General features: G+C 49.7%; 1 protein-coding gene across 9 annotated transcripts in view; it reads right to left on the bottom strand.

The window, feature by feature from the left end:
- Positions 1–18,012, bottom strand: part of LOC128328499 (uncharacterized) — a 98,212-nt gene that overhangs the window by 17,627 nt on the left and 62,573 nt on the right. For 8 of the 9 annotated variants that reach the window (XR_008309257.1, XM_053258555.1, XM_053258553.1 and 5 more), the window contains 3 exons: positions 17,468–17,578; positions 12,383–12,553; positions 3,292–3,382 (listed from right to left, as the gene is read on the bottom strand). Coding sequence is in view for 8 of the 9 variants with exons in the window: in XM_053258555.1 (XP_053114530.1) it covers positions 3,292–3,382; positions 12,383–12,553; positions 17,468–17,578 (373 nt within the window). In the remaining variant the exon portion in view is untranslated. The remainder of the gene's footprint in view (positions 1–3,291; positions 3,383–12,382; positions 12,554–17,467; positions 17,579–18,012) is intronic. The other variant, XM_053258556.1, reaches the window with a different exon arrangement.

Here is an 18,012-nt window from a genome sequence, read left to right as displayed (position 1 = left end):
GTGTACAGATATCTATACATGCATACAGCATAATGTCTGAATTGGGCTAAGGTAAAGCACAGGGGTCACAGTACTGCAGGTTAGGGTTCCATTCTGGTCGTATATTTTAACTCTCCAGGGTGCTTTCCAGACTAGCTGCTGGAACAACAGCAAAATGCCTCCGTTCAGGCAAGTCGCACTGAAAATGTGAACAGCAGGGGGAGCCGTCTTGCACCAACTAACAACCCAAAAAAACAGCAGCCGTTTTATGCTGGACACCCGATGTCCTAGCTCTATATCACAGTGATTAAATTCAAGACAAGGCATTGGCAATGTGAATGGCTCCCTGCAGTCCCCGTAGGGACAGTGGTGTCACAACACAGGAAGTGTGAAAGCCCGAGATCCAATGTGACCCCGTTGCAGGGTCTAATCTGGAAAGCCCCCAGTTCATTTCCAGTTCAGACACTAACTTTAAAAAGTCTCTGAGCTGTTTAAAAAGTAACTGACTCAGTAACTAATTCAATTTTGAGTTCGTTTGAAATGATGCTACATAAAATTTATCTAATTCTATTAAGTGAATGCAATGATAAGGATTTAACAGAAGAAAAATATTTTAAGCTGTTTCTGAATTTTTAAAAGGTTTTTACAAACACACAATAAGATTTTTAAAAACTTTTTAATGTGGCCTTTCTTGAGAAGTGGCTTTCTCCTTGCGACCCTCCCGAACAAGCCACATTTTTTCCACAACACACCATACCTACAGTGAAGCATGGAGGTGGCAGCATCCTGTTGTGGGGGTGTTTCTCTGCCTCAGGGACTGGGGCTCTCGTTAGGGTAGAAGGAAAAATGGATGGGGCAAAATACCGTCAGATTCTGGAAGAAAACCTGCTACCCTCTGCCAGACAGTTGAGGATGGGCAGAAGATTCACCTTTCAACATGACAACGATCCGAAGCACACAGCAAAATTGACCACACAGTGGCTGAAGGAGAAAAAAGTGAACGTCCTCATGTGGCCCAGTCAGAGCCCAGACCTAAATCCCATAGAAAATCTGTGGGGAGATTTGAAGATAGCAGTCCATCAACACCTACCATCCAATGTGACCGAACTTGAATAGTTCTGTATGGAGGAGTGGGCAAATATTGCTCCGTCTAGATGTGCAAGGTTGATAGAGAAGTATCCCAACAGACTCAAGGCTGTTATTAAAGCAAAAGGTGGTTCAACAAAATATTGGCATTGGGGGGGTGATCCTTTTTCAATCTCAGTAATTCTTGTTTTTTTATTTCTGACACTTTTTCTGGACTGTAATTGTGATGTTTTTCAGTTGGATGTTATAGGTTGCATTGGATAAGTACAGCTGGTGAAGGGAATTTTCTTTGTGTTTTCATTTCAGGATGTAAGGGAACCAGAATTTAAGGTCTATCAAAGGGGGTGATTCTTTCCTATACCCACTGTATTTCTTAAAAATTGCTGCTCTGCACTCTTTCAATTATTGGAAGGGAGACACTTTTTAGCACGTGTATTGAGAGATAGAGAGAGAGAATACAGTTGGGGCTCAAAAGGCAAGAAGGAAGTGGGGAATCTTAGGGTTGCCAACATTTCATTGCCAGAATGAGGGACACAAGTTTGTGGGGGCTGGCTGGGGGTGGGGGAGGGCTGCGAGGTGCATGCAGTGGTAATCAAGAGCCTGAGTATCATTGACATCTATGTAATTGAATGATATGCTATTGAATAAATGAGGGACAAATGCTGTCCCTATAGGGACCAACATTTCATCCCTGAAATGAGGGACATCCTGCGTCATGAGGGACAGTTGGCAGCCCTAGTGGGGGTGAATCGCTTAAGTGCCATCGAGCTTGAAAAGGAAGGCTCAGCACCAGCTGCTATACTCCGCAGTCCTTTCCTCCTTCCCCAATTCTTCAAGCTGAGGCTATAATAGGAAATCACTAACATGCTTAAGATTGGTATGCTTTTTGTCAGGACAGAATGAAAATAGCATGCATGACAGACCCTTGAGAGGCCATTATATCAAACAAAGAGGTCCTGGAGTTTGTCTGCGCGCCTATAGGCCACATGCCTTTTGAGGCTTGACTTTTCCTATTTAAATCCCTGCATGATCCCAGCAAGAAGGAAATGATGACACAAATACTAATGTCCTTTTGAGGAGGTTGAGAACATCTCATGATTGTTTGCAAAACTGAATCAAGAGCAGCAACCAGCATTTGGAGGCACACGGTGGAAGCTGAAGAGGGGATGAGAAGAAGAAGACCTCTTTCTCTAAAACTGAAACAAAAAGCTCACACACTGGGAAGAGGGCAACGGCAAAAAAAATTTTTTATTTGAAATAAAATAAAAATAAATAATTTTATTTATTTGAAATAAAATAAAATAATAAAAAATAAATATTTTATTTGAAATAAAATAAAATATATAAGTTGAAAATTGAAAAGGAGACAAAAGATCAGACTATCAATCTGACTAGCCTCATTTTTAAAAAGAAGAAGGCGGCAAGCATGGAAAGAAAAGTAGACTCTCCTGCAGAAGGGAGGGGCACAGAGGTGCAACCTTGGGAGCCAGCCCCCCACCCCACAATATGTCATCACCAATGCTGGTCACCCCTCCCCCGCTGGTTGCACAATGGTCCATTTCCACCTTTTCCTCTTTGTGCTGCTTTTTCTGCTTCCACAAGCAATTCAGAATAATGAAAAGGCATTTCATTTAATTCAATTAAAAGGAATTGTGCAAAGCCACCAGCAGGGGGAGCAGTCTTTTCTAGCTTGCGCAAAACTTTACAACAGGAAAATGCAGCCATTTTTTTGCACCTCACATGCAACATTATAGGACTGTAACGCAGCAATAAAACCCCAAAGAAGAAATGTGAACGGCACCTTGCTGACAGTGCAGGGACTGTGATGTCAAAACACAGGTAGTTCAGAAGCACACTTAACGGACACATGGTGACACTGCTGTAGTGTCCAATCTGGAAAGTGCCCTGGAAGGACCTAGTATCCCCCCCACACACACACACACACCTCCCAAACTGATCAAGCCGTGCAATCCAATACTTAAGGTTCAGATTAGTTGTTGAAAGGCAGGCTTTCAGATGCAAAGCTGAGATCAGAGGGGGAATTTTGTCATTCCCCTCCACACATGCACTCACTTGTTTAACCTCTACCACAGAGGCAGGTGTTCCTGTCAGCCTAACCCTGCTGTGTTCATTCCACAGCATGGCTAAAGACCCAAAAAACTACACCAAGCCCCAATCACACCACACCCCCATCACCACCACATATACACACACACCCATTCCTACCTGAGAGAATAGAGTACGTAATGGCTGCCTTCAGGTCAAGGTCCCCATCCTCAGCGTGGATGGCCCCCGGCAGGAAGTGGAGGGGTCCTGTCTGCAAGAGACACACACTGGTCAGAGAAGGTACAGACAGACTAACCCATGGCAGAGGGTGTTCATGTTTTGCTTTAAAAGTTGTGTCTTCTACATCAGTTGGGGAGACGGGTTTATTTTAGTGACTGTAAAGTAAAGTACTTTGGTAGGGTTGTAATGAAGGCCTTGGAAAGAATATTTAGATGCCATGACATGTCTACACCTACAAAGATTAGAATCATTCTGACAATGGTTTTTCCCATGACCCTCTGTGGATGCAAAAGCTGGACCTTGAAGAAGCAAGATAGAAAAAGTATTGATGCTTTCGAACTTTAGTGCTGGAGAAGACTTTTGAGGAGACCATGGACAGCCAGGAAAACAAACCAATGGATCATAGAACAAATCAATCCAGAATTTTCACTTGAGGCACAAATGACCAGGCTCAAACTATCATACTTCAGACACATTATGTGAAGACCCAGCTCCCTTGAGAAGTCCATAATGCTGGGTAAAGTTGAAGGAAAGGGAGGAAGAGGACGGCCAGCAGCAAGGTGGATGGACTCGATTATGACAGCAATGAAGGAACCACTGAGAGACATTAAAGGCCAAATTGAAGACAGATCTTCTTGGAGAGTATCTGTCTATGTGGTCACTAAGAGTCGACACCGACTTGACCGCACTTAATCAATCAATCAAAGTAAAGTGTGCTGACAAGTCAGTGTTGACTCCTGGCGCCCACAGAGCCCTGTGGTTGTCTTTGGTAGAATACAGGAGGGGTTTACCATGGCCTCCTCACATGCAGTACAAGACGATGCCTTTCAGCATCTTCCTGGCTGAAGCTATACCCAGCATCGCTGCTGCTCAATATAGGTGTTTCCCTGCCTTAAACAACATTTAAAAACCACAAAAGAGAGAGCCTGACAAAGCTCCCAGGGAGGGGGGAGGGGGGGGTGGCGCGGCCAAGACTGAAAACAGAATGCTGCCTAACACCGAAAACACCCTATCCCTATGCCTGGTCGCTGCCAAATTCCAGAAGGCCCAAGGTCCTCTGTGCATCCACAAGGGAAAGACCCCCTTTCTTCCCCCTGGTCTCTCCCTCAACACCCTCCGTCTCCTCATGCTTCCTGGCACTGAAAATGGGGGGGCGGGTGAGAAATCTCTCATCCTAGGCCCATTCCCCCACCCCACCCCGAAGCCCCTTCAGAATGATGCCATGCCATGATGTGGCATAATTCATGGGGCATGCTGGGAGGAAATTCATGGCAGCAACCTGTTGCTGAGAAGAGCTCCACAGCAGCACAACTGCAGCCACAACCTGCATCGTGGAAGTGGTGGAAACACACGTGAAAGGCGGGGAAGGGCCAGCCACCAGCCAGAGGCACGTTGCTCTCCGCACTTTTCCAGAATGTCTCTGGCCTCTCCACACGATCGTTCCCGAGGTCAAACACTCTTCAAAAGATGTCTGGCTCAGCACTGTGGTTAACTCTCCTTCCACTTCTAGTCTACTGGCAATTGCTCCTTTTTCTCTCTCTGGACATTTTCTGACCAGGGTTTTCTGCTGTCACCACTGGCCCCACTGTCCTGAGGTGTGGACTAGATCATTTACTTCAGTCACCTGGAAGTTTTTCACATGGGGCTTTTTAAAGCCCTTTAACTCGCATCTCCTCCGGAATGGAGGGGGTGCGTTTACATATTGGCCAGATTTACCCCAAAGTCCCTGCGAGCTCTCGGGGAGCACTTCACGCATGATTCGGGTTTTTCACTGCACATTAGAGTGTAGCCCAATTTGTATCTGAGGTTTAAAAAAATCACTATTTGTGTCGGGTTTTTGGAACAACAACAAAAAGTTTTTGGAACAACAGTAAAGCCTCCCAGTAAACACGCGGTAAAGTCTGCTGTGTGTAAAAATCCCTGTGTTGTTTTACTGAGCCATTTCTTTATTAATTAAATTCATTTATTATATTATTATTTCTTGTTTACACAGTCAGACAGGTGTTATTGACTGGTTTGTTTTATCCAGACATCGAGTCCTTCCCAAGGACCTGGGATGGCTGAATTTTATTGTCAATGTTGTTGCTGTTGTTATAGATATCGTCGCAGAATATAGGCTGTTCCCAGTAAAGTTGCTTTTTGTAATTGGCTGGTGGTGATTTCTGTGGCCCCTCTGGTGTTGAGGTGCTCTTCAAGTTGTTTTGGAATTGCACCTAGGGTGCCAATTACCACTGGGATTATTTTGGTCTTTTTCTGCCACAGCCTTTCAATTTCAATTTGTAGATCTTTGTATTTGGTGATTTTTTCTATTTCTTTTTCTTCTATTCTGCTATCCCCTGGTATTGCTATGTCAATTATTTTAACTTGCTTTTCTTTCTTCTCGACTACAGTTATATCTGATGTATTGTGTGTGTTGTTGTTGTTGTTATTGTTATTGTTATTATGCTGCTGCTGCTGCTATTTATACACAGTCTACCAGATGTTATTGACTGGATTTGGTACTTTAATTATCGGGCCCTTTTCAAGGGTCTAGGATAACTAAAGAAGAATTAAAGATAGTGTCGTAGTATTCGTGCTGTCCCAAGTAGTGTGGTCTTCTGTAGTTGATGTGCTGGCGAGGCATTAAAGTCTATGGGAAACCGGGGGTTAGAGGAACCATGACTGCAAAAAGTTCAAAAAATAAAGGGGGGAAATACCCCCAAAATTGCTAAGCATCACATAAAATCCTGTAATATCACCAAGATTCACCAAGAAGAATGAGTAGATCGAACCTCTGGACATTTTTTGAACCTCTCAAATCACTCAAAGGCATTTTAAATTGGTGTAGTGAATGGCCCCTCCCTCCCCTAAAGAATGAACCAGAAGTGAACCCTGTCTTGACTGACAGGCAGTGACTTCTAGGGATCAGCCACTCTCCATACAGTGGGTGGGACCTTGAGGGCCATGAGGCAGGAACAGAAGCATGTCTTTGTTTAGAAGCAGCTAGGCGGGAGCAGAGAGAGGATGAGTGGAAGGCTTAGCGAGGAGCAATGGAGTTTTGCTGCCTCGTGTCGATGGCTAGCCTGGAGAATTCTCTCATGGAAGGACATCTGCAGATACCTGAGAGACAGGACTGCAGGAAGCTTGAATTCTCTCCTGGAATTTGGGGTGAGATCAAGGGGGAAGGAAGCCAGGGCTTTTGGCTTCTGGAAGTTCAGCCAAGGGAAGAGTTTGCTAGTTAGTTTGCGTCAGGAACTTATTTTCCTTTTTTGTGCTTTGCAAATCCTTACAGCTTGTCTCTTGTGTTTTATCTGTAATGTAACCAGCTAAGAAAAACTAGCCTGCACCCAAATCTGCAACAGGGTGTTGCAAAAGTCTCTGTAAACTCTTAAAAGGGGCTTTTTGTATTTTCTTACATCTATATTATTTGCAACTGGGTAACCATGATTTTTAAAGTGTGCCACCCCAATTTCATCTGAGGGTATTCCTTTTACCTGTAACTAAAAGCTGAGAAAGCCTCAGACGGAAGCAGTCTGTGGTATTTTAAATAAAGTTTATTTTTCCTTTTGTCCTTTGCCATTTAACCAGACTTTTTGAGTGGGTTTTTAACTCAGGAAGGTGGGGGTGGAGCTGGGAAGGGATTTTTGTTGCTGGTGCAACACACGTCTCAATTTGATTGCTTAGCAACTCTACCAAGTTTTCTCATCACATATAGGCTTGCATATGGAGGTTTTTGTGTACTTTTCCAATAGTAAAGACAAGGAGAGAACCCTGGAATTTCACCCACACCAGTGGGGGATTAAACTCTGTTAAAAAGTGGGCATGGTGGCAGTGATTGAGCTACTAAAGGAATGGTTTAAGTTTAAAGGAACAGCATGTGTGGGTAAAAGCAAGAGAGAGGATGATTCAGCATTTTTCTTCCCCTCATGTGGGCTTGCTTTGAGAAAAGGCTGGGTTAAATCTGGTACAGCAAGGAACAGCAAGTTCAGCAGGGGTTAGCAAGGGTCACCAAGAGATCAAAACTCTGAACCCCGCAAAATCGCTGAAACCCCTCCAAACTCACTAAAAAAAACCAACCACCAAACATTGATACTCCGGTTGCGGTTGGCAAGATCTGTCACAATTTCCCATTCACATATACTCAAAACCGCAGTTTGGTAAAACCATGATTAGCAAGGGATGACTGTACTTTGACATTTCCGTGTAAAAACAGGTTTGAGGGGGTTTTTAAAAAAGAAAAAAGAAAAAGATCACTGCTCTGCCACACTGCAAGGCAAGGTCCCCACCACACCCATACCCCGGCTCTTTCTTTCTCTTTCTTTCTTTCATTGTTAAATTTGTACACCGCCTTTCATTAAAACAATCCCAAGGGAGTTCACACAAAAATTTAAAATCACTATTAAAATGACACAATTAAAATATTAAGTTAAATATAAAACTAATCTGACAAAAAGATTTAAAATACAAGCATAAGAACTCTACAAAATACAAAGAAGCAGCAGTAGAGATAATCATATAAAAGCCTGGCTAAAAGGCCAAGATTTAACATGCTTTCTGAAAACTGTGATGGAGACAAAGGCGCAAATAGCCACCAGGAGAGCACTTCATTCCTTCATTACCAAACAAAACACAAAGAGCAGCGGGGTATGCCTGGCAGGGGCGCACCTAGGAAATAATGGGGCCTGGACCACCCCCACCACAAGCCCCGCCCCGCCCCACCACAAGTCCACCCCCAAACCTACTTTGTGGGGCATCCTGCCACACTGAACCTCTGGGTTGTTTTTTTTTAATTTTAGCTGCTGTGTGGCCTAGGGGTTGCTGCTGGCGGGGTGCTGAGCAGTCCCCCGCCTGGCGGCGGCCAAACCAAATGCTAGGCCTGTCCATTCAGCCCAGAGACTCTTACTAACTGCAGGGCGCACCTGCGCAGTTGAGAGATATTGTCACAAGCCTGTGACATCACCCTGCAAACACGGGTGGGGCGGACAGAGGGTGGTTGCAGAAGGCCCCCCCCAGCCACTTGGAGGGCCCCCTGGGGAGCAACAGGGGCCCCAAGGTCTGGGGGGTTAGAGTGCCTCTGATGCATGATGTGAAGAAAAGTGGATAGAAATAAATTTTTCTCCCACTCTCATTACTGCTACTCCTAAATCCACTTTTCAATCAAAGTTCTCAAAGTAAGGTCTCTGTCCACAAAAGGCTCACAGTCTAAAAAGAAACAGAAGACAGACACCTGCAGGGACCACTGGAGGGATGCTGTGCTGGGGATGGAGAAGGCCAAATGCTCTCCCCCTGCCACATATAAGAGAATCACCACTTTAAAGGGGGGTTTCTTAGGCCAGTTAGCAGGGATGGTTCTTACAGCTCTAGAACCAGGGGTCATCCCAGGGAACTGATTGCCAAGAAATGTAGGAATGACAAGTGGAAGTATTTTTTCACACAGACCAACTCATGTTGCTGGCCACACACTCGATTTGGTCTTTTGTTCGGACCAGGGGGGTGTTCCGTGGGTGGGGGATCCGGTGATTTCCCCATGGTCATGGATGGACCACTACCTGGTTAAGGTTGGTTTCACAGTCGCAATCCACCCCTGCAGGGATGGAGGACCTTTTAAGATGGTCTGCCCAAGACGGCTGCTGGACTCAGTAGGATTCCAAAAAGCCTTGAAGGGTTTTAATGTTGGCCCTGCCAGTGATTCTGTCAATCCCCTGGTGGGAACCTGGAACAGGGAACTCACCAGAGTGGTAGCCACGGTCGCTCCTAAACATCCCTTCCTACCTGCTTTAAAAGTGGCCCCTTGGTATACAGAGGAGTTGCCGGGTCTGGAGCAGCAAGGTAGGCGACTGGAGCGCAAGTGGAGGAGAACCCAGCTTGAATGTGACAGGACACAGCATAGAGCCCATTTGAAGGTCTATGAGGAAGCAGTACGTGTGGCAAAAAACAATTTTGGTCTGCACACATTGCTTCTGCAGGTTTGCATTCAGCAGAGTTGTCCCAGGGTGTGAGAAGTTTGATTCAAGCTCCTTCCATTTCAAACGAGTCCCTGGAGACTATTTTCTGCTGTGGTGCTTTTAATGGGTTCTTTGCGGACAAAATCTATGATATTCGGGCCGACTTGGACTCCACTGTTTCTGCAGAGTCTGTTAAGGCAGTGTCCAGCAATCCCTCTTGCAATATTAGATTGGACCAGTTTCAATCTGTGATGCCTGAAGACTTGGGGCGGTGCGACCTACCACTTGTTCTCTGGATCCTTGCCTGACATGGCTGCTTCTATCTAGCAGGGAAATTGTTGGAGATGGCCTGGTTAATATCATTAACTCATCGCTGAGGGAGGGAGGATGCACCTTGTTTGAAGCCTTCTGTAGATGCCTCAGTGATGGACAGTTGTAGGCTGGTCTCCAATCTCCCTTGGTTGGGCAAGGTGATTGAGAGAGTGGTGGCTAATCAGCTCCTGGCAGTTTTGGAGGAAAACGATTATCTAGACCAATTTCAAACTGGTTTTAGAGCAGGCTATGGGGTTGAGATGGCCTTGGTCGGCCTGACGGATGACCTTTACCAAGGAAGCTACCGGGGGAGTGTTACTCTGTTGGTTCTTTTGGATCTCTTGGCAGCATTCGATACCATCGACCATGGTGTCCTTCTGGATCGCCTGGGGGAGTTGGGGATAGGGGGCACTGCTTTGCAGCGGTTCCGCTCCTATCTCTCAGGCAGATTCCAGATGGTGGAGCTTGGTGACAGTTGCTCCTCAAAATGGGAGCTGTTATATGGAATCCCTCAGGGCTCCCTCAGTCCCTCGATTTTGTCACCAATGCTTTTTGATATTTACATGAAACTGCTGGGTGAGGTCATCAGGAGATTTGGTGCAGGGTGTTATCAGTATGCTGATGACACCCAAATCTATTTCTCCTTATCATCATCATCGGGAAATGGCATTCACTCCCTAAATGCCTGCCTACGGACAGTAAGGGGCTACATGAAGGATAACAAATTAAAACTGAATCCAAGCAAGACGGAGTTAGATCTTCCTGTGCTGGATGGGGTTATACTTCTCCAGAAAGAACAGGTATGCAGCTTGGGAGTGCTCTTGAATCCAGGCCTCACCCTGGTATCTCAAGGTGGAGGTATGGACAGGAGCACTTTTCATCAACTTCGACTGATTCAACAGCTGCGTCCATTCCCTGAGGACAACGACCTCAAAACAGTGGTGCATCAGCTGGTAACCTCCAGGCTCGACTACTGCAATGCACTCTACGTGGGGCTGCCTTTGTACGTAGTTCGGAAACTTCAGTTAGTTCAAAATGCAGCAGCTAGACTGGTCTCTGGGGTAAGCCGGAGTGACCATATTATGCCTGTTTTGAAACAGTTGCACTGGCTGCCAATATGTTTCCAGACAAAATACAAAGTGCTGGTTAACACCTTTAAATCTCTGAACGGCTTGGGGCCGGGCTCTCTTAGAGAGCACCTTCTTCTGTATGATCCCCATCGCACGTAGAGGTCATCTGGAGAGGTCCATCTCCATTTACCACCGGTACGTCTGGTGGCAGAGCTGGACCTTCTCTGTAGCTGCTCCTGGGCTATGGAATGCACTAGGAGTGTGCATGGTTCGGTTCGGGCACAATTGGAAAGACCTCCGGACCGGTTCGGCATTCCGGCGGTCCGGAGGTTCGGAAGGGTGGGGGAGTCTCTCTTTAAGGGGGGGTGGTAGTACTTATCCCCCCCCACGCCACTCTTCCCCCTCCGGCGCTGGTGCTGTTAAAGATCTTCTTGGGGCGGCAGAGTTCCTCCCTGCCGCCCCTGCCCCCGTCATCGTTCTTTAAGCCTTAAATGGAGAATTGCTGGCGGAGCGCATGCGCCCTTCGCAGCGGGCACGTTCGTCTCCGCTGCGGGCGCCCGCGGCAGAGACGAGCACGCATGCCGCTCCGCCAGCTCTTCCCTGTTTAAGGCTTAAAGAACAACGATGGGGGCAGGGGCGGCAGGGAGGAACTCTGCCGCCCCAAGAAGATTTTTAACAGCACCAGCGCCGGAGGGGGAAGAGCGTCGGGGGGGGGGGTAAGTACTACCACACACACCCCTTAAAGAGAGACTCCCCCCAGTGCCAGACCATGCTTCTGTGGTTCCGTGCACATCCCTAGAATGCACTCCTGGAAGATATCTGCAGTTTAGGCTCACTGTCGGCCTTTAAGAGAGCCCTAAAAACTTACTGGTTTGGTCTGGCCTTCCAAGATTTAAAAATTGTTTTTAAGTATTTTAATTGGTTTTAAATGGCTCTGAATTGTTTTAAAATTGTTTTTATATTGTTTTAAGCAGTGTGTTTTTAAAATGTGTTGGTTTTTTTGGTTTTTTAAATGTGTTGTGCACTGCCCAGAGCCGTTAGATGGGACAGTCTAGAAATGCAATAAATAATCAATCTATGGAATTCTTTGCCACGGGTTGATGAGGTGTGATAGCCACCAGCTTGGATGGCTTTAAAGGGGGCTTAGTCCTGTCCTCCATGAAGTTGTCTATCAGTGGCAGTCTTAATGCCTATGGGCCACCTCCAGCCTCAGAGGCAAGATGCCTCTAAATCCTAGTTACAGGGTAGCACCAGCAAGAGAGGGGACATACCTTCCATCTCCTGGTTGTGTGGCTTCCCAGAGGCATCTGTTGGGCCACTGCAGGAAACATGATGCTGGACTAGATGGGTCTCGGGCCTGATCCAGCAAGGCTTTTCCAATGTGTTTTGCATAGTCAATGAACTGAAAGGCTCATATGCCATTCAGTTAATTTGGGTCCCACAGGCATTCATTTTGTAATGAATGAAAAACTGAACCATTGAACCATATGGGCCCAATTTGGTTCTTTCATATCTTCAGAAGTCAGTGCACACCCTTAGTTTCAAATGGTTTTGACAGTGACCAGTGATGTCATATACCAGAGGCCAAGAGGCACTTCTAAGACCGAGATGCCACCACACCTGATTGCAGAAGCCTCCGTGTCAAAATGGGGGCTAATCTACGCCCTAGATGAGCAGCTCCACCCTGTGTGCCACTTTCTTAATGCCCCAAAGCCCCAGCCTCACCTTGACCTCCCCCTCTGTGATGTTGGTGGTATAGACGGGGCTGACGCAAACGCTGACCCCGTCACGTGACAGGAAGTTGCACGGCAGGAACTGGGGGTACTGGTCATCTCCATCCATAACGTTGACCTGTATCCTGGCTGAGGAGTTGTACCTCTCCTTGGTGTTCATTTCCTGTCACAGAGCAAACAAGCATTAACCAGGGCACACAGGAATCCTTTTCCATGTCGTCGTGTTCATCTAAGACATGCCCGCCCAAGCTTTTGACTGTAATGGTCCTTGCAGAGGTGCAGAGAGACGTTGCCAGATCCTAGAAAAGACTTGGCACTGATGGGTTTCAGTCTGCCTCATTTGCGGCAAGACCTGCATCTCAGACGGAGTCTGCCAGCACTCGGACACCTGCACCTGCCTCCTGCATCCATGGAGGCACTCCGGTTACAAGCCTAGAGAGGGTGAGCTTTGCCCTCCAGAGACACTATCTAGGCTGCAGACTCTCTAGGCATTGCCTGTTGACCCCCACAGGGGTCCACCCCAGTGCATGGGTGTTGTTACCCCTGGGCCCACAGAGCATGTGTCCCGAATGTTTTCCTCGGTGCCCCAGATCTGTGGGCCCCCACCACCAGCCTGAAAATGAGGGGACTAGTCCTGAAGAGAGGAAGCAAGCCCTGGCCATCTTGGAGCATTGGAGGGAGGGGGCTCCCTCTTGGGGCAATGACCCCAGGAACCTGTGGACTCTCTTGGTGGCCCAGGAGGAGGAGACAGCGTTGCTGGGGCTGTGGGCAGACTCTGTTCAGTGGCCTGGTGGCCCTGCAATGCGAGCCCAGCAGCAAGACATGAAGAAGTGAGGAGGGCAGTGCTTGAGACCAGCACTGAGAAGGGAGGATGCAGGGGTGACAATAAAAGCAGCCACCACAACAAAGGTCACATGGCAGATTTGCCGCTGCAAAGCGGGGAGGGCGACCCTTAAGAGAGAGATGAAAAGGGCACAATAAATAAGCTACAAAACCAATACTGATGGGCATAGTGGGAATTATAGCCTGCAGGTCCCAGATCTTCTCCATCCTTAGCAATGCCCCTGTGAAGCCTCTGCGTTCGCTGCCTAGGCTGAGCAAGTTCGCTCCTCCCTTGCCCTTGTTGCTACCTTGGGGTCTGGCCCTTTGCCTGGCTTGGGCCACGTGTCCCCCTCTGGCCACTCTGCCCTTCATGTGCACCTTCATGTGACTTGGCCCCTGCCTTCTTTGGGGCCCCACTCGAACTGACAGCTCCCTTGGGTCTTGGAACCCCGTGGCCTTCAGCCTGACCTGCCAAGACTGGATGCTCACTCAGCCTGGATGGTCGCTCTTGATCTCTCTCCAGACGAAAAGGGTCTGGAGAAAAATGCACGCATGCATACGCATGCACACACACACACACACAGTCTTCTGTTGCAGCCCTTAAAAACTGGGGAATGAGCAGCAGGTACACAGAAGGGAGAGAGCTGGTCTTGTGGTAGCAAGCATGACTTGTCCCCATAGTTAAGCAGGGTCTGCCCTGGTTGCATATGACTGGGAGACTAGAAGTGTGAGCATTGTAAGATATTCCCCTCAGGGGATGGAGCCGCCCTGGGAAGAGCAGAAGGTTCCACATTCCCTCCCTGGCAGCATCTCCAAGATAGGGCGGAGAGAGACTCCTGCCTGCAACCTTGGAGAAGCCGCTGCCAGTCTGTGCAGACAATACTGAGCTAGATAGACCAATGGTCTGACTCAGTATATGGCAGCTTCCTATGTTCCTATGCTGACTGCACAGACTCTAACTTTACTGGAGAAGAGGTCCAACTTGCAAGAGGAGAGAAAGGCCAACAAGGAATGCAAAAACACATAGTTAAAGTTGGACCCCTGACCATGGGGATAATACAGCAATGGACATGAGCCCATGGAAGTTCTCCTGTGCAAGCCCCATTGAAACATACAAGTGGCCACTAATCTCTATGCCAGCAAAACTATCACCTGATGGGCTGCTGTGAAAAGCCAGGTTGCAGGGGGGCGGGGGATGCTAGCCATCTTGGGAGCAAAGCAGCAAGGCAGGGGAATAAGCACCCGGAAGATCAAGGCGATGGAGAGGGCCCTGGGTATCACCTGCTGGTTTGAAATAACCCCAGCTGCCGATCTCTTGGTTAATTGAATGAATGGATAGGCTGATAGGCTGCTTTTTGCAGATGCGAGCTGGGAATTAATTGCGGGGCTGTAGTGCCACCTGCTGGAAGCAGGGAGAAGCAAGGATGCCAAAGGAGCAGATCGGCCTTCCAAGGCACAGTGTCAGCCAGCATGAAGTGCAGGCAAAGTGAGGGTCTCTGTCAAGGAAGAGGGTGTGGCTTTAGGGAACCCTGTTTGATTTGGGGCAAGTACAGAAGTTATGGGTGTTTCTGTGGTGGACCCCCCTTCAGCTTCTGCAGCCACACCCAAGAAGGGGGCCCAAGAAAAGGCTTTCCTCGGGAGGGATGCCAGGCTGCAACTGGGAAGCTGCCTGTGGCTTGGTTGGCAAATTCAAGCCCGCTCATGACTCCAGTTCTTCCAAAGCCTCAGGACTTCCTACAAACCTTGAGCGCTCAAAAGTGAATGGCTCAGGTTCTTCCTTAAGGCAAGCTGGCAGGACAACACAGAGTGCGTCACTCACACTGGCCAACGCCTTCCTTGCTCCTAGGAAGACGGTCCAGTTTCCAATCCGGCTGGGCGGCCGAAGCGAGTCCTGCAAAGAGCAGGTCTTCCAGCTCTGACCAAGATCACTCAGTTCCCGGTCCCGACATTCCTGCCTCTACGGCAGCGGTCACAAAGAATCCCATATCCAGTGGCTGGTAGAGAATGTCACTCGGGGAATTATTCCACACACTCCTTCCCCACCCCTCTCCCCCCAGCAAGAGAGGGCAAAATACTGGAAGAGGGGTGCCCAGGGGCAGAGCCACCATTGTGCGGACGGGTTCAAAGAACCCAGGCCGCCCATGGAAAGGGCCGCCGAAGCCTGCAGGGGCGTGGCTCCAGCTCCAGAGGAGCCCAGAGTGAACTCCCCTCTCCCACGCACGGGCTGCTGAGAGCCCAAGAGAACTCTCAGCTTATTTCAAGCAGCACTGGCTGCCCGATAGGACTCTTTCCTCGTTCTCTCCCTCTCTGGAGAAAAAGAAAGGGGGAAATGTCCTAACAGGCAGCCAGCGCCACCTGAAATAACAAGCTGAGAGTTCGCTCGGGCTCTCGGCAGCCCGGGAGTGTGTGCGGGGGGGGGGAGTTCACTCTGGGCTCCTCCGGAGCCTGAGCCACGCCCCCGTGTGCATGACATCACACGCACAGGGCATGATTGGAGGGGGCCGCCGAGTCAGGCTGGACCCAGACCTCCACTCGGCTGGCTCCGCAGCTGGGTGCCTGCAGCTGGACTTGCAGCTGTAAAAGAAAGGAAGGTCTCACCTGTGTGCTTCTTTCATTGCTCATGCATGGGAGACGGAACCCCTTTGCTTTCCCCTTGGCCCACCTTTTTGCTGCACCACCAGTGGGCAGGGCAGGTAGCTCCACCTGGAGCAAATGACTGCTCTGTTGTGTCTCGACTACCAACTAGGCACATGGCCAGCGTGCAACTGGCCTATATTGGCGAGGGATGGGGATTGTGGCATGGTGGCCAGTTCTGCGGTGGTGTGCGGGCCGTGTGTGCATCCGGGCCACGGATAGGCACCTGCAGACGCACAAGCCCTCCTAGCTGCATCTGGCCTCCCTCACGTGGACCGAGTGGCTCCGCAGGGCGTCCCTGAAGGGCATCCAGCTCAAAAACAAGCAAGCAAGTGGAACAAAAGGAGGGAGAGGTGTGATCCGAAGCATTATGCGCCTTGAGCTAAGCAGGTGACGTCCGGCACGCTGCCATCTGGAGGGCAGCCCAGATCCCCCACCTGGGGCAGGCGCTGGCAGTGCAGAGCAGCCAGACGAAGCGGGCAGGGCAGACTCTGCGGGCGAAGGGTGGAGAGGAGCAGGTGAAAGGCAGCAGGGGGGCCCTCCAAAGGCTTTCGTTCAAGACCCGGAATTGTGGGGCAGCCATGGGGCCAAGGTTGCTTTCAACCTAGAGAGGAGCAGCTTCATGCTCGCCCTCTTAGGGAAATTAAAAAGTGGGATTTAAGCCATTAAGGCTGAAAGGGGAGCTGACGAGATCATGTCGCCCCCAATTAGCCAGGAAAAGAGGGCTTAGGAAGGCCCGGGCAGCTGTTAATGAGCCAGAGAGCAGGCGGGAGAGGGGGAGGGAGGGAGGAAGGGAGCCTGCAAATGTTCAGCAAGGGACACGAGCTTCCTTCTCCCTCCTACATCCCTTCCCCCCTCTCACTGGAACTGCAATTCCGCGGGGGAATGGTGGGGAGCGGAGGTCCGGGAGCTCCAGGAGCTCCAGGGCTCAGCCCCCTTCACCCAGCTACCATTCCCAAGACCTGGAGGAGAATGGCAGGGAGGCCTCTTCTGGCAGAGAACAGCACAGAAGAAGGAGGCATGCAAAAACTATGGAGGAGTGGGGCCAATGTGGGGTGGGCCTGGGGGCCTAGCTGGACCCACATTTGTAGTCAATAATTGTCATGGCTTCACCAAAAGAATCCGGGGAACTGTCCTTGGGCGAGGAGGACTGCTCTTTCTCTCTCTCTCTCTCTTCCTCTTGAGAGAGAAGAAGATCCCCTTTGGCAAAACCCGCATGACCACTAGCAAGCCGGGCTTTGTTCTCTGGGCCACCGTCTGCCCCTGAGATAGCCAACGGTTGGCTTTGTGACAGCCCTGAAGGGCTGGGGTCTTTCATACTCTTATCCCCATGGCTGGGGGGGGGGCAGGGAGGCGGTAAGAAAGAGTGGGGAATGAGAGGCCAAGGTCCTTGCAGATGCCCACCCCACCACACAGAAGCCTTATGCCAAGTCAGGCATTGGCCCACTGAGCAGACAGGGGCTCTCCTGGTTTTCAGGCAGGGAGGGGTCTTTCTCGGCCCGATCTGCAGACACTGCCAGGAACTGCACCTGGACTCTCAGCCTGCAAAGCACGTGCTCCTGCCCCACTGAAAGGCCCTCCCCCCATGACATGAGCCCCGTTCCCACAGCTTCCTCCTCACCACAGCATGAACCACAAACTCCAGGTGCCTCTTGGTCTCAAAATCAAGTGCTTTGGCCAGCACTATCTTGCCACTGTTCGGCAGGTCGATTCGGAAATACCTGGCATCCACCTGGAAGTCAGAACAGAAGGTGATGGCCAAAGGCCAGCCTGGAGTCCCCAGTCAGGGGCCATGAGTGGGGTGGGGAGGCAGCGTAGCCCCTGAGATCAGGGCTGCACCACTTCAGCCCTCCAGCTGCTGTCCCGACTCCCAGCATCCCCAGCCACGGTGGCCAAAGGTCAAGGGTGATGAAAGTCCAGCAACAGCTGGAGGGCCGATCTTGTGCAGCCCTGGTCGAGACCCGTGCCTCCCTTCCCTCTCCCAAAGGTGCTGCCCACCACATCACCCTCTGCCCTCCAAATCCGTCTGCAGTTTGCTCTAAACACGTAGTCTCATAATCCACACCCACGCCCTTGCCTAAGAGACCTTGTTCCCCTGGCTAATCTGACGCCCACACCTGAGGCCTGCTCAGGACGGCTCCCCATTGGCTCCTCCATTGGGCGGCT

Source organism: Hemicordylus capensis, chromosome 5 (genome assembly GCF_027244095.1).
Source record: "Hemicordylus capensis ecotype Gifberg chromosome 5, rHemCap1.1.pri, whole genome shotgun sequence".
Taxonomy (NCBI): Eukaryota; Metazoa; Chordata; class Lepidosauria; order Squamata; family Cordylidae; genus Hemicordylus; species Hemicordylus capensis.
The sequence above is the reverse complement of the archived record's forward strand: the minus strand, read 5'-3'. Positions and strand labels throughout refer to the sequence as shown.